Raw genomic sequence first — 15294 nt, 5'->3', positions numbered from 1 at the left:
GGGGGGAAATCACAGGGTACCTGATGATACTATACACCAGTGGTTCCCAAACTTTTTCAGCTCAAGACCCAAAAGAGAAATTTGTTGTCTCCCCGGGACCCAAATTTACAGAACAAAACCAAATAAAATAAAAAATAAATGAATTTAAATGTATATGAAGTATATTTATTCCACTATAAAAGTACACAAAAACAGAAAAGGTCTCTATTCTCCTTTCTTTGTCTCACCCCTTTCTCAACTCATGTTCTTATCCCCTCCCATCATCCATCAGTACTGACACCAACATTTTTTCAAATAATGCTGACTTTGAATTTAATGAGATGTATGTGGCTGGTTGAAGATATCAACCAGCTGATCTAGTCCAGGTTCGGTTTTTGAAAGTGCCCTTCTGAGGTCATGCTGAGCATTTAGTCTGTTCTCTGCCAATTGGCGACCCAATAAAAACGGGTCTGCGACCCATTTTGGGTCCCGACCCTAAGTTTGGGAAACATTGCTATACACACATATGTATATACATCATAGACAATCCTATGATGATACATCACGATATTGGTAAATGTAAATGTAAATGTGCTGTATTTATATAGAGCTTTTCCAGTCTTAACAACTGCTCAAAGCGCTTTTACATCTACAGGAAACATTCACCATTCACACACATTCACACTACGATGCGCAGCATCGGGGGCAACTCGGGGTTCAGTGTCTTGCCCAAGGACACTTCGACACGGGACTGCAGGGCCAGGGATCAAACCACCAACCTTCCGATTGGCAAGCAACCGCTCTGCCACTGAGCCACAGCCGCCCCAAACTGAGACTTTGGTCAAACTATGAATACAAAATGTCAGGATAATTAGGGTAGGATTCGGGACTTGGGACAACTGCTTGGATTACAGGACTGTCCTGAATTTTTGGGGACGTCTTGTCACCCTAGTTAAACGCCACCTCAAGGAGCCATGATGTAGCAACGGGAGTTTTCAAAACACAAAGAGTGACTAAACAATATATCTACTTTTTTGAATTTCAAAATTACACCTATAGTCACTTTATTGTACATTTTCTTCTGGTCCCTGTCTTTTGTTTTCATTCCAATAGAAATTACTTTTTCACAGAAAATCCAATGTTCTCTCACGTAGACCCCTCAGAAATCTGTGTAAAAACACAGAAAAAGAAAAAAAAAGTGTGCCTGTTCCTAGGAAAGGTGTGTTTTTTAAATTTATGATGGGTGGGGCATGTTTAAGCTAAGCTACGCTTTCTTTCAAAACTAAATTGCAAAGGCTTTAAGAATTGATTAAAGTCTCATTGTTTCAAATGTTTTAAACCTCAAAGTTGAGTGTTCACTTGTCGATTCTGTAACTAATAACTGGGACCTGACCTGGAATCGGAGTCCAAGTTATTTTGAGACTAATCAGACTTTGTGTGGTCCTGCTTTACTGCCACAGGCCTTGTGTCCTGCGTGTGAATGCTGGATGTAAAACACCCATGTGAAGGGCGGGAAAACATGACATGTATCGCTACTCTCTATTAATTGGTGGATCATTGTGTAAAGTAGAGCGGATTGATCCCATTTGGATCGAGTCTCTAAGGAGAAAATGAAAATCTCAAACAGGTTCCAAACTCTGGATCTCTATTAGTAATGGTAATAAATAACAGGATGCATTTTCCATGCTGATGGGGAGGATTATTAAAAAACATGTTTTACTTGTCACACACTGTGAAAGTCAGCGTTTTGGATTTTGAATACAAATGCTAAAGCAGCAGTTGTGGTCTTCCATTGAAAGTAAAGTAGACTGAATAATTCAATATTCAGATTTAGAGTGATGTCAGTTGATTTCTGCAGGCCAATGTGCATTCTTTGAAGCTTGAGCTAAAGACGGCTTCACATTTACAGCAAACGTTTGAAAATACAAAAAACAGCCCGACTTTCCTCATGGCCTCGGGTGCACCGGGAGCACATCTTTAGATGAGTTTGGTGAATTCACACACAAGTGAGGAAGAGTGTTTCTGCAGGGAAGTGACAGATAGAGAAGAAGGCATGCAGGAGAGTGCCGTGGTGTTAAATCAGAGGTGAACAGTTAGAGATATGAGCACAAATGAACCAAGAAAACATAAGAATTGAGCATAGATTTCAGACAAAACAGGCAAGTTCACTCCCCTCTGATCAGTGATGACCAGGTAGTGGAGAGACTGTCCAATTTTACATTTTTTGGCACCACCATATGTCAGTCCCTGAAGTTGGAGGTCATCACCAGCCTCATTACAAGCAAAGCCCACCAGAGGCTTCCCTTTCTGCACCAGCTCAGGAGGTTTGGTGTAGCTAGGGATGCAATGCTTCAACTTTATAGAGCCACATTGGAAAGCATGCTAGTCTTCTCCATCGCTGTTTGGCATGGTAACTCCACCTCTTCAGGGAGGAAGCAGTTGGAGAAGGTGGTGCACACCGCATCCAAAATTACATGCCATGGTATCCCATCTGTAGCTTCTGTCTACGCTACGCGGACATGCCACAAAGCGCAGAAAGTGCTCGACGACCCTTCCCACCCTGTTAGGTCCCTCTCCCTACTACTGCCCTCTGGAAAGAGAGTTCAAAGTCTCAGAGTTCAAACATCCCAGTACTTACCCTGCCACTATTAGGCACCTTAATGCTTAGGCACCTTGCAGAGTACACCTGGACTAAATGCACCTTATTCAATTGCACTTTATAAACTGCACAAAACACTTCATGGGAATCTGCAATAGATCAATGTATTTACATCCTTTTACTGATCTGAGTGATTGTCTATGTGATTGTTTTCTGTTGTTGTTCCTGTGTATGTACTTTCTTTTTTAACATGATTAGCACTATGACAAATTCCAATCAACTATGTTGACATAGCAAAAAAAAATTAAATGTAATGTGAATTGAATAAATGTGACTAAAAGACTTTTCCTCAGATCTAATGATTGTAGTTGGACTTCTTTAGCAAGTTTATGCCTTTTAGCTTTTTGAGTGTTATTTATTTATTGTCTGCTCCATCTTTCCCAACGTTTTAGACACCGATATGGTAACAATAACAATCCAAAATTATGCCACAAAGAGACGCCAAATGTCTCCAGAGACAAAACAACCCCAAAAGACAACAAAAACGACCAAAAAGAGACACAACACAACTACAAAAAGACCAAAAAAAACACAAAGAGACACACAAGTTACGAGGAAATAGCTTCTTCTTTTTTTTTATTGAAAAACGTAACATTTTCTTGAGAATGTTTGCCTATATATATATATATATAAATATATAGAATAAGTAACGGTTAAAGTGTTAGTTATACAGGAGAGAAGCCAGTTTAAATCTCGTCTCGTCTTTGTGAGCCCAATTTTGTGTCCTGTCTTGTCTCGTGAGCTGCGTGTCTCGTCACACCCCTACTACTAACCTAATCACAACGTTTGTTCCAATAACTTCCAGGTAGGAAACCTCTGCGTCCCATACATACAAGTTAGCAGCATTGAGCAAATGGGGAAGAGAATCAGCTGGATATACTCACCTTATCTAAAATGTCATCTAAAATGCATGTTTGGTGCTTTCATACGTCAATACTTTCACTAACGTCAGGATTGAGAGCTTATGTACCTAGGCCACAGACTAAAGAAGGGGACACCACCCAAACTAGCCGTCGGTCCAACCGGCCGGGACATTTTGCCGTTTGTAACAAAGTTTGTTTTTCAAAGACGCTAGATAAGCAACACAGGAGATGAAATAAGCAAAGCAGGAACGTCAGATGGGTCAAACCCTTGTCTTCAACCTTAATGTCTAAAATGTCCATAAACAAGTCTGACAATTTCACAAGGCCGCCGCAATTCAAATTTACATGACAAAAATACACAAATTTGTCATTTGTCTACCCGAAGTGTCTGTTGTTGTTGTTTAAATATCATCACAATACTGACCCAATAATCAGGCAATGTCAAGCAGGGCTAAATAAACCAGTGGGATTTTCCAGCCTCATCCATGGTTTCATTTTTTGCCCGGAACAATGACATTATCCATCCCAATACAGATAAGGACAGCCCTGTTGGACCCCCCTCTGGTTATAGCACATGTTATTGCTTACTGCATAGATCAGGTCATGTTTACAGCTTGCTGGGATCGTCCTCCCAGCCTGAAAGCGATGCAAACCAGAAACGTCGCCGCCTCAGACAAGTGCCCTTGACTAGCAGGCTTTCAAAGACCTGTCCTGTTACAACATCTCCCTCTGGAGAATGACGAGTGTTGCAATGCCCCAATTTTCTGCCAAAGTACCATAATGAGAGTAAGAGAGAGACGCAGAGTGAAGGAGCCACGGCGGACATGTCACACGGTTTCAAAGCTGATGAATCAAAACACAATACAGTACCTCCGGATGCAAAGGCCAGCGCACACAGTCCTGCCATGTTGTCCGTGGAAGGCATAAAGAGGAGTAGACGGCCTGCTGGTGTTGTACTGTAGCTTATGTGGGCAGCCGTATCGCAGCAGAACAGGGTGTTACTACCAAATCTTTCTAGGACAGGACATTTACGAGGGCATGGCTCATTTCCAGACATTGTTCCTCTAACTCGCAGGAAAGTAGCAGCATACAAGTTGCTACCAACAACACCGCCCCCTCCTTGAAATACCCTTAAAAAAGAAAGAAAAAGAAAGCACGGGGCCTCGAGGCTGGGAATACAATGGTTTTGTTTCAATGAGTCCCATAGGAATCAATGCATATCAGCAGTGTGTGACTGAAATTATTGGTTAAAAGTGCGTCTACCCATGTTCCTATCAAGAGTTTATGGAACTTGTCGACTTTTGCAAAGTGCCAAGTTATTTTCTCAAGACTTTTAAAGAAGCTGAGAGAGATCAATTTAACAGCCCCGAGGCATTTTTAGCCACAATAAGACCTCTGTGATAGGGGATGCTCAACAATGGCATGACTAACTTTCTCAATTTGACTTTTAATTAAAGCACTTATTCAATTGTCCTTTTAATCAGCGTGTTCCAGATAAAGAGGGAGAGAACCGACATTGCGAAGTGCAAGAAATTACAAAAGACATCCAATTTCAAAGTTGGGATCACTGTAATTTGATCTGGATTCGGGAGTTATGCGACGCCTTAAAAGCGCCGTAGGGCTTCATACAATGAGAGTGTGTGGGATCTCTGGGACTGTGCACAAGTCAGTGCCACATGATGAGTCAGCCGCTCTAGGTGACACCATGGCAACAGATCAACGTGTTACCCCCGCATCCATGTCAGACCACTGAAAGCTGAGGTGTTGATGAGAAGACAAGCGGTACAGTAACGAGCTTGGCCACATATGGAATCATTTCTTTCTCTAAAGTGAGCATTGAGGCCAATTTCCACTGATACAGACGGATAAAATGCTAACTTGTTTTCATTGAAGTGTTTGTGTACTGGTACCCGTCACATTCCCTCTGACCAGCACAGGACATGTCTCTACTAAGATGTATTTTATATTTCTGTTTAACGATGAAAGTGGATGCTAAACACTTATCTATGAACTAACAAAGAGTAGAAGATAACATTTGAAGTTAAAATCACAATAGTAAATCCAGACAGCTAGCTAGACTTTCTCTAAAATCTGAGACTAACAACTTTTGAACGTACACATGTTCCACCAAAACGAGCTCCTTCCCGAGGTTATTTTGCAGCGGCACCGCTGCTCCGTCCGACGCTTAGCGTTGCCCAAGAAGATTGTGATTGGTAAAGTCTGGCTATGCAAAACAACATGGATTCAGATCAGCAGCTCCTGTGGTACTGTGAAGAACAGAGGCATATGTTGCCAGGGCTGACAGTATGCAGCTGACAGAGGAGAGCCTCACATGCCCCCAGCGAGGAAAAACAGGAGATATTCAATTTGGATGCAGTTGCTGCTGTGAGGATGAAAGACACTCTGTTTAGGTCTAACTGACCTCTTTGAAAATGGAACTAGTTCACACTCTGATGGCATATTATCCATAGGATGCACGCGTCAAGACAGTCCAGCGATTTCGGTGTGTTTTGCATGATTAGTATTAAAAAGAACAAACATGTAAAAGCAGGCTTTTTCCATCACTGGGTGAATATGAATGACTTCATTGCTGGCAAAAGTGCAATCCACTAACGGCTGCTGTTTTTTTGTTTTTTTTCATATCAACTAGTGCAATAAACACATCGCTAATGGCTGTGACACAAAAGACACTCATTACATTTTTTCGTCTTAGTTGAAAGAAAATATCAGTAGAAAACTGCACTTTAAAATGTAACTCATTCTATTTTAGTGGTGCCTTTTACATGAAATTCAATGTTCAGACTGTTTATTAAAAAATGTTGCAAATGATTTCCTTTCATTTGTTTTAAATTCAACAAGCTATTTGTTGTATTTTAGCAGAACACTGAAAGCAGCAGAAATGCAGAACTGGGAACACTCTAATATCTGGTTAATTATCGCAAGTAACATCGTTATCGCGATATTCAGCAAACGTTATCGCATATCGTCATCGTGCAGCAGCCCTCGGCTTTAACCAGTTCACTTCCACTCAACTCCTTTCCCAGGTAACTTTCCAGTGGCTCTAGACCTGAGGTCTGGCTGTCTGTGCAGACTTCAGGTGACCTAATGCTGATCGTATCCCAGAGGCAGACCCTGACCCCAGATCAGATTCCCTACCTTTGACGCGAAGGCAGAAAAGCAGCGTGAGCAGCATCCCTCCTGCTGAGTGTTACCGCTGGCTCGCCTTCACACCCTGGATCTCATGGTGGACTCCTGCACCTCCTCCATTACTCCTCTCCTCATCCTGCCTTCCTCCTTCTCCTCCTGCTCTCACCAAACAGCTAAGCTCGCGTCTCCGTCGCTCTCTCTCCCCCCCTCCCCCTCCCCCTCCCCTCCCTCCTTATTTGCTTTCATCCCTCTTCAGGCTGCCGCTTCTCATCTTCTTGTCACACTACACAAACACTTCAAGTAGTACACTTTAGAGGAGGTATGTGTATGCAAACATGCACATATTCTTTGCACGCTTGTGCATCAAATGTCCTTCACTTCCTCAACAGGAATCGTACCGCGTGATAGGAACCTGCTGTCCGCTCTACATTGCAATTGCAGTGTTTCACCCACAAGATGGCAGACATAGGCCTGAATCCAACAGCAGCATCCTCTGCACACAGCACATTTTAACCTACATTTAGACCTTGTGGACTATTTTTAGTGGCTGTGCTGTGCCTATTGGAGCCCATCCTGGATGACAGCAACACTTTCCCAGGGACCTGTCTCTGGGTGCATTTATAGCACTTTTTTTTCATGGGAATACTGAGAGCTCTGTGTGCTACTGTACATCACCTACACACAGTCTGTATGTTTAATGTTATGGTGGCCTATGTAAGCCAGAGGGATTGTATTGAACATGTTGAATTTATTTGGGTTCCAATTTATAGTGTAGGAGCACGAGCAAAGTGTCTACAGTACTACAGGTCTCCAGTAAACCTCCACCTTAACAAAGTCATTATGTCCCATTAGAATTCCAAAACCTTCTAAAAAAGTTGTGTGTGTGTGTGTACATCAACTTGTTTCCACAGTAGTTTATTTTCTTTACGATACTGTGGATCTGAATCTTTATGCAAGACATATTTTTGCAAATTACTGGATTAGAAACAGGGTTTGAATGTGCTGTGTGTGTGTGTGTGTGTGTGTGTGTGTGTGTGGGGAGGGGGGCTTTGCGGTTTCAGGGTTGCCATGGGTGCGTGTATACGCACATAGACTACAAAATCTGACTGATTTTGTAAGAGTGAGACATTGTTTAAGCAGAATATCAGATCAATTTAAATTCTGTCAGTTTCTGACCCATTTTTCTTGCCATCCACCCATCCCTCTCTGCCATCTGTGCTGTCTGACTGACAGTTATTGGATTTTTTTTTTTCTAACAAACTCTCACATACCCATATCACTTCAATTTAATTTTGTCAAATCATAACAGAAGTTATAAGTATCGTCCTCAAAGATCCAGTGTCGGTCGGGCTCCATTTACACACAAAAAAAAGCACATAATTGAAACCAGAAATGGTCCAAAATATATTTTTGTGTCTTAGATGACGGGATAATTAATCCCCATAAATTCCACCGTACAAACTTTGATTATTTAAGGACAGGCACACCCAGAGCTGGCCTCTCTCAGCCAAACAACAAACGTTAATACATGAATGTCTATCCTTGCCTGCCAACGTTGCAACATGGAGGAGGTTGTGCAAACATTTTCTGCATTCCTTCACAGTAAGGGTGGAAGGCTATTCTCTAGGCTGGCCCTTTAGCTTTATCAAAGCAACCTTCAAGACATTCTTACTTAATCAGCAGTGCCAGGAGCAGGCTGAGCAGTATAATCACTCATTGACTCTGAACCAACACTGTGTAGTGCATTAGAAAACACAAGTACACTGATTATAAAGAGGTTATCCACTGGGAGGAGCTGAAGTAATTATATAAAGTTTATGTCAGACCCAAGGGCATCCATATCAAAAATGATCCTACACACAGAGTAAAATATAAAAACACAAAAACACAGAGCCTTCCACGATGTTCAGTGTCTAGCGTACAGACATGTTCACCTAGTTCCACAGTCTGGGAGAAGATCTGACAGAACTGCATACAGGGTTAGCCAAATCAGTGATTACGGTATCTTCTGACTCAGATAGCCTACACATAAATCTATACATCAGGTTACGATAAAAACAGCAGAGAGCACTGATAAACATATGACTTGCACTGGAGCCTTCAGCTGCAGCCTCATGCTGTCATTATCAGAGTTTTCTAATGCTGCCTTGCTTTGACACCACAGGTAGGCCGTATACAAAGGTGTACAATACGCTCTAAATAGTGAGATCTTCACAGAAACAGAGCACAAGTTACACTTACGACGCAGCTTGTTTGCTTAAGCACACAGCTACCGACGCTGCCTATAGATATCCTTGTCATCAGACAGGTAATTTGCAATAATATGGCCCAAATATAAGTGCAATGCCAGACAGTTAGAAGTTCGGGAAGGTCTCTCTTCTCTACTTGTAATAATCATGACCTTAGTCTTTTTAGCATTCTATTTTATATCAAAATCAGCACCATACTGTGTGCACATTTTCAAAAAGCTGTTGGAGACCTATATGGGCTGAAAATGACCAAATCATCTGCGTACAAAAGGTGATTAATTAGTGAGTCACCAAGCCTAAAACCTGTACCACATGCATTTAAAATCAAAAACAAAGCATTAATGTGTGATTGGACACAGAAAGAGATTGCAGCTTGTGTTTAAATGTGTGATACTATTTACATGTTTTGTTAAATAATAGGCTTTTCATATTTTTCATACTGATAATTTGTAGGTTTATACTACATAAAACCCTCACCTTTGTAGGAGCACTATTCTTAGTCGATTAGTCAACAAATCACTCTGGTCTTTGTCGACTAAGGTTTCTTTAGTTTATTAGTCATTTTTTAATCCTATTAAATTAGCACATCTGTAGTAACAAAATCTTACGAGTGTTAGTTGACTAAGAATTTCTTTAGTCGAGTACAGCCCTAATCCCTACCCCCCAAAGTATTTTTAATCTTTAATAGATGTGCTTCAGAGCATATATGGACAAGCAATAATGTGTTTAGTTTTTTTCCCGTAGAATTCCATGTCATTTTGTCGGTGATCTATTGTAGTTGGTGAGCTTAATGCTACCTACTAGCCAGTGGTGATCTTACCAGCACTAGTCAGTCACAATAGCTCTTTGACTTAGAGGGCTGCTAGCTCTGTCCCTAAGCACATACTCTCGCTTTGCCAAACCTTCCTCCACAGCGCTGTGAAAGAAGGTCCGGCTAGTCCACCCAGCATCCCGGGATGGAGAAAAACACGGTCAGGTTTATTGGCATTTCTTTAATCCAATTACAACGGTCACAGGTGGCTCTAAGCTCCAGACAGGAGCCATGGTGCCTCTGCAAAATAGCCTCAGGAAGGAACTTGTTTTAGTGGAACTTGTACGTTCAAACGTTGGTTTAGTAATACAACAGAAAATTTAGAGTTTAAAATTAAGAATGTAGAAGGTAATGGCCAAAAAGAAGGACATCTGGCAGAATTTCCGGCGGCACCGTAGCAATCCCGGAAGTGGAACGTCGTGGATAGCCTACTAACCCTATAATAAGTTAACCCAGTTTGACTAAAAGACATTTGCACCATGCACTCCTGGCTCAGACTGTCTGCAGACCACACCTCTTTTTGTGCAGTTTATACTCCAGTACAGCAGGGTTATTCATCAAACAGCTTCTTCCATTTTTGATTTTCCAGGACTGTCATGAATGATACTATTGATATTGATCAACTGCACAGATTTGCAATTCCAAGTTCATTCAAGTTCCATGTCTTGCCATTTTTCTCACTTGTCCACAAATTATTGAGCCCATCAATCAAGCAGCTCTCAACATCGCTTTGACAGGATTGACCTCTCAGCACAACCTTTTATGCACACAAGCAACAACTAATCTTGAAGTGCTGTGTGAAATCTATGAGGAATCGCCATGAAGAAGAGGCTGCTCTTTAAATATCAAACGTTCACACTGATGTCAAAACATGGGTGTCAACACGGGTCTTGTTATGATCATCCTAGGGCTGGACAATATATTGATGTTATATTGACATTTTGATAAAAGACTAGATATCTTCTTAGATTTTGGATATTTTAATATTGTAATATGACACAAGTGTTGTCTTTTCCTGGTTTTTAAAGGCTGCATAACAGTGACGGGATTTTCTGAACTTACCAGATTGTCCTAGCTGATCTATTATTTACCTTCACCCACTAAATCATTATATCCAAACTGCTGTATTTGGTCAAAAATATTAATATTATTGATTTTCTCGAACTTCCAGCTCTATATCATCCACAACTTGAACATTAGCTGCATGCAATGCACGTTTTCCCCCAAAAATGCATGTTATGATTGCATATGTGGGAAGCAAGCCAACTGTACATGTACCCAATCTACTACAAGGCCACACACACACACACACAACTCACAGTACTGCACAGAATACTAATGTTTGGTTAAATCCTAATTAGCTGACTAAATCTCAGCCTTCCTGCTTATGATAAATAGCGTTTCAGACCCTTTTTGTTTACGGTGGTCTTAAAACGTCCATATTCTGCTCATTTTCAGCTTTATAATTGTATTTTAAGGTTGTACCAGACTAGGTTTACATGGTTTCATTTAAAAAAAACACCATATTTATATTGTACTGCATATTAGTGCAGATCCCCCAGACAGGGTCTGTGTGTTTGTCTCCCTGTTTTAGCTACAGAATGAGACATATTCTCAATTCTTTACTATCTTAGTTGGGAGTCGCACATGCTCAGTAGCTAGGTAAAGATCCCATCAGCTAGATGACTGTTTCTCCAGCTTTGGTCAGTCCAAGGCCAGATTAGCTGGGAGTATTCTTCTAGACCTGGGACACTTGTAGAATACCTGCAGAACAGGGACATGGAAGTAGTTCTTTTGGAGATTATGGTGAACTAGTGTGTGTTCTAGCACTGTTCTGCCATTAAGAATGAGCTAGCGTGCTAACACTAGCAAGACACATTCAGAAACCCGTATCTCACTCAAAACAGCATGAATAGCTTTTTTGTGTGGAAGCACCAGAGACACAAAATAACCCCAAAAAGTTGTTTTTTTCATAATATGGGCACTTTAACCTTCAACACAACATCACGACTTTGCGTAAACATACATCCCATCCAAGTGGCGTGTTATCTGTACGCATTTTGAGCTGTCTCGTGTATACTACGCTGTATACAGTGGGCGTATACATACACACCACTTGCCGTGTTATCGCCACCTGCAGTCTCACTTGTGACGGTGGATTTTAGGAAACGTGACATGCGGGTTGGATTTAGGACAAAAATAACCGGTTGGGTTTAGGAAATAAAGAACGGGGTTGTCTGTAGTAAATTAAGAAAGCAACAGTTAACTATAGGAAACGTGCCGTGGGGGACACAAAGGAAACGTGACACAGTGCCTGGGTGAAAATCCCAGGCACCTCCTGGGCATCTCCTGGGTGAAAATCCTGTGTTTCACCCATCCACCCAACCCCCTTATGACGATTTCTGGCCTTTTAAACTACTCGCTACAGCATAAATTCACACGCTATAGCAAGGTAATGTAAGTCAATGGAGGCCAAACGGCGTGGATAAACACGCTAAAAAGCCTTTCTTCAGTCTGTAACCTTGACAGGCCATTGTACTGCCAGTCTATCTGGCGCTGTGTTATGTAAGATAGCAGGGCTTTGTGCAACATGCTTTTGCTTCAGAATATCAAAAAAACAACAAAGAAGAACAAGGTGACCTGTAGAGACTAACACAAATGTGACATCATGGGTAAGAAGAAAACAGTGATGAGAGGGAGAAAGGAAAGGGTGACTGAAAAGAAAGATGGACACTGACAGATGGGGGGGGGGTTAAAATAAAAAAAGACAGAATTGGGGGAGCTTCTGAAATGAGGCCAACAGCTCTGCCACAGACAGTAAGAAGCCCTCAAACACAAGTAGTCGGCTTGATTTTAGCAACTTAGCAAAGCTCTCTTCCTGCACCATTGTTGCAGGGCTTGTTTGTGCCAGCTGAAGTGGGTGCCCAGTGGGAGCATTATGCGAGGGACGAGCCTTTTGTGGATTAGCCTTCTGAACAGATGTGCTCCGGGCTAACGCTTTTCATTGCAGAGGTTCAATAGGACATAACAACCACTCCAAATCCCGCCACACAGCAGAATAAGATCAGCAGAAGAGCTAAAAAAGGGTCTTTAAGGTCGTGCTGAATACACTTTAAGTTGTTTTATGGAATTAGTAAACACTAAATTATGTATTGTTACAATCATGCTTGTATTGAGGATGTGCAGTATTCTGATAAGTAGTATTTATTTCTGTCAGGTCAAGCAACAACTAATGCTGAATATCAAACACAAAAAGTACTTTTTATGTTGCTTATTCTTTGTGTATTTAAAGGTACAACAATTTACCAACAATTTCATTACAGAATTTTCAAACTTTAACTCAACAATTAACTTCACTTAACTCCTTTTCCACACTGATGAAAGAAATATATTGATATAGTGGTTTTATTTCTTATTTTTAACTATTACAGCTGTGTTGATCTGGTATCTGGTTATGGAAAAGGAAAACGACATCGCCATTCATAGCGCTGCCTACAAAGCTCAGATTAGTTAATTGTTGCTGGGGGGATGAGCCCAACGCCAGAGCTATTAAAAGGTTTGTACTTTTGCTTCATTTACCTCGTTTTTATTGCCCTATAAAGCACATTGTAAAATTTGTTTTTAAAAAGGCCTACATAAATTTAATTAATTAATTTAATTTATACTGTCTATTAATCCCCACTTTGCTTTGTTGGTAATCACTACACACAGGCCTGAAATACACACACATGCCCAGGACCTATCCATGCACAAATAGAGAGATGTCAGAGTGAGTGGGCTGCCAGCGGAGTGGGGGGGTTAGGGTTAGAATCTGGTGATTCGCTAGCAGGTTAACCGGAAAGTAATAATTTGTTTGCTAATGCCAAAACTAATCCATCATTTCAAAGTTAAGTGTTAAAGCGAGGGAAAATTGGCTTGTGATTAGGGCTGCACAGTATTAGGAATATATCTAATTGTGATTGTTTTGATTATGAATATTGCAATTGTGATATGAGTCACGATATTGGATGGAATAGTCTTTTTTTTTCAAATCATTTTTCTCATTTTCATTAAAAAAATGTATTAAAAAAAATTGAAGTGTGATATTTATATTTTTTTTTAACAAGGATCTGTACCAAACAAATTTTTTTCTTTAGTCGGTAGAATGTTTCTGCACACCAAAATGAATTTGACACATTTTGCCTTTAACAAATATTGCCCCCCCGCCCCACGATTTGGATATTGCACTAGTTCATATTGCGATTTCGATGAGACTCCGGTTAATTTCGCCTGATCACGTCCCACTCTATTTGTTCACAAGGAGAAAAACATCCCTTTTTTTTACATTTTGCATGAAACATTCAACGCCCTAATCTCATAAACTCTTCCCTGAGAGACTGTCACTGCACAGGCAACCCCATCAGATGTGTCAGAGAAAAAAATAGGCTCTATAAATGTAAATATAGCTATAAATGAACTGTAATCCATATAGCTGACCACAACTTAAGGTTGCAGCAGAGAGGATTTCCTATATATAAAATGTCACAGTCCTTGAAGCTCTAATCATTTCATTCTGGCTGATTTGGGAGAAAGGGATTGGTCAAAGAGGCGCAGGTTAGAGAGCGTTTCAATCATCCGTTCTTTAGTAAAACATTTCTTCATCTGAAGGGCGATATGACCCACATTCAAGTGGGATGAGACAACGGCCATGTTACTTAAAGGTTTAGTTCCAACCCAGTTAGTAAAAATAGGCAGAGAGGAAAAAGCATTGCTCCCGAAAGACTGTTGACTTTGTTGAGCACCGGCAGAAACCAAGTCACGCTCACAAAAGAAGAACAGAAACAGTTCAGGTCAGATTCTAATGTGATGGGAAGTCAGAAATTAAAAAAACAAAACAAGCACCTTGTCATCACCTTGTGGAGGCAACTGTTCTCCGCTGAACGGAGGACGGTTCACGCCTCACTGTCGTCCATTAATACCTGACAACGGACACCTCGTTTGGCCGTTACTTACTTACTTACTTCTACTATTAAGCCCCAGAAGGATTCAGAAAGGCCCATGAGTGGTATTTGTGCAGGAACCTGCCAGAACACAGTCTGGGATCTCTTAGTTTGGTGTTGAACACGTCCTGTTTTCACTGGCCACAACACAAAACTGCTACAGTACTCAGTTGTTAAGCTGACATGGTTTCCGATGATAATGAATATCCGTTACCCGGGAATTATTTAGATAAGGTGCAGACAATATCAACTTTGTGGCCTCTACTTTCTGTTTGGAGCAAACACCCTCCAGCCACTAGAATCAATACAATTTTCCCAACATATTTGTTGGATCCCTGCTCCAAACGGGCCCGTTCTTTTCTATTTAAAAATGATGGCCGAGCTGTAGAGCCACTTTTAGCTCATTGTGTCGGTTTGACAGCCATCACATTTACTGTATGTTTGAGTCTAATCCCCTCTCCTCAACTCTTAGACCAGGGGGTTCCCAAAACTTTCAGCCCACGACCCCCAAAGTAACGGTGCGAGTGACTTGCGACCCCCCCACTATAAACGTAAATAAACATTGCGCGCAACCGCGCATGCACTATGGGCGTGAAAATCCAAAGAG

The 15294-nt window shown here is 41.2% G+C and overlaps 1 protein-coding gene across 3 annotated transcripts in view; it reads right to left on the bottom strand.

Annotated features, from left to right (window-relative positions):
* The window catches only part of prkcz (protein kinase C, zeta), a 94560-nt gene that overhangs the window by 51741 nt on the left and 27525 nt on the right, over positions 1–15294 (bottom strand). Inside the window, exon 1 of one of the 3 annotated variants that reach the window (XM_034875835.1) lies at positions 6658–7116. The exons of 1 other annotated variant lie outside the window; for it this stretch is intronic. In XM_034875835.1, the coding sequence (XP_034731726.1) occupies positions 6658–6694 (37 nt within the window). In that variant the 5' untranslated portion in view covers positions 6695–7116. Of the gene's footprint in view, positions 1–4371; positions 4609–6657; positions 7117–15294 lie in introns of those variants that run through there. One more of the 3 variants, XM_034875834.1, reaches the window with a different exon arrangement.

The sequence above is a fragment of the Etheostoma cragini genome, chromosome 7 (genome assembly GCF_013103735.1).
Source record: "Etheostoma cragini isolate CJK2018 chromosome 7, CSU_Ecrag_1.0, whole genome shotgun sequence".
NCBI lineage: Eukaryota > Metazoa > Chordata > Actinopteri > Perciformes > Percidae > Etheostoma > Etheostoma cragini.
Note: the sequence above shows the minus strand (reverse complement) of the source record. Positions and strands in the feature narration are given on the sequence as shown.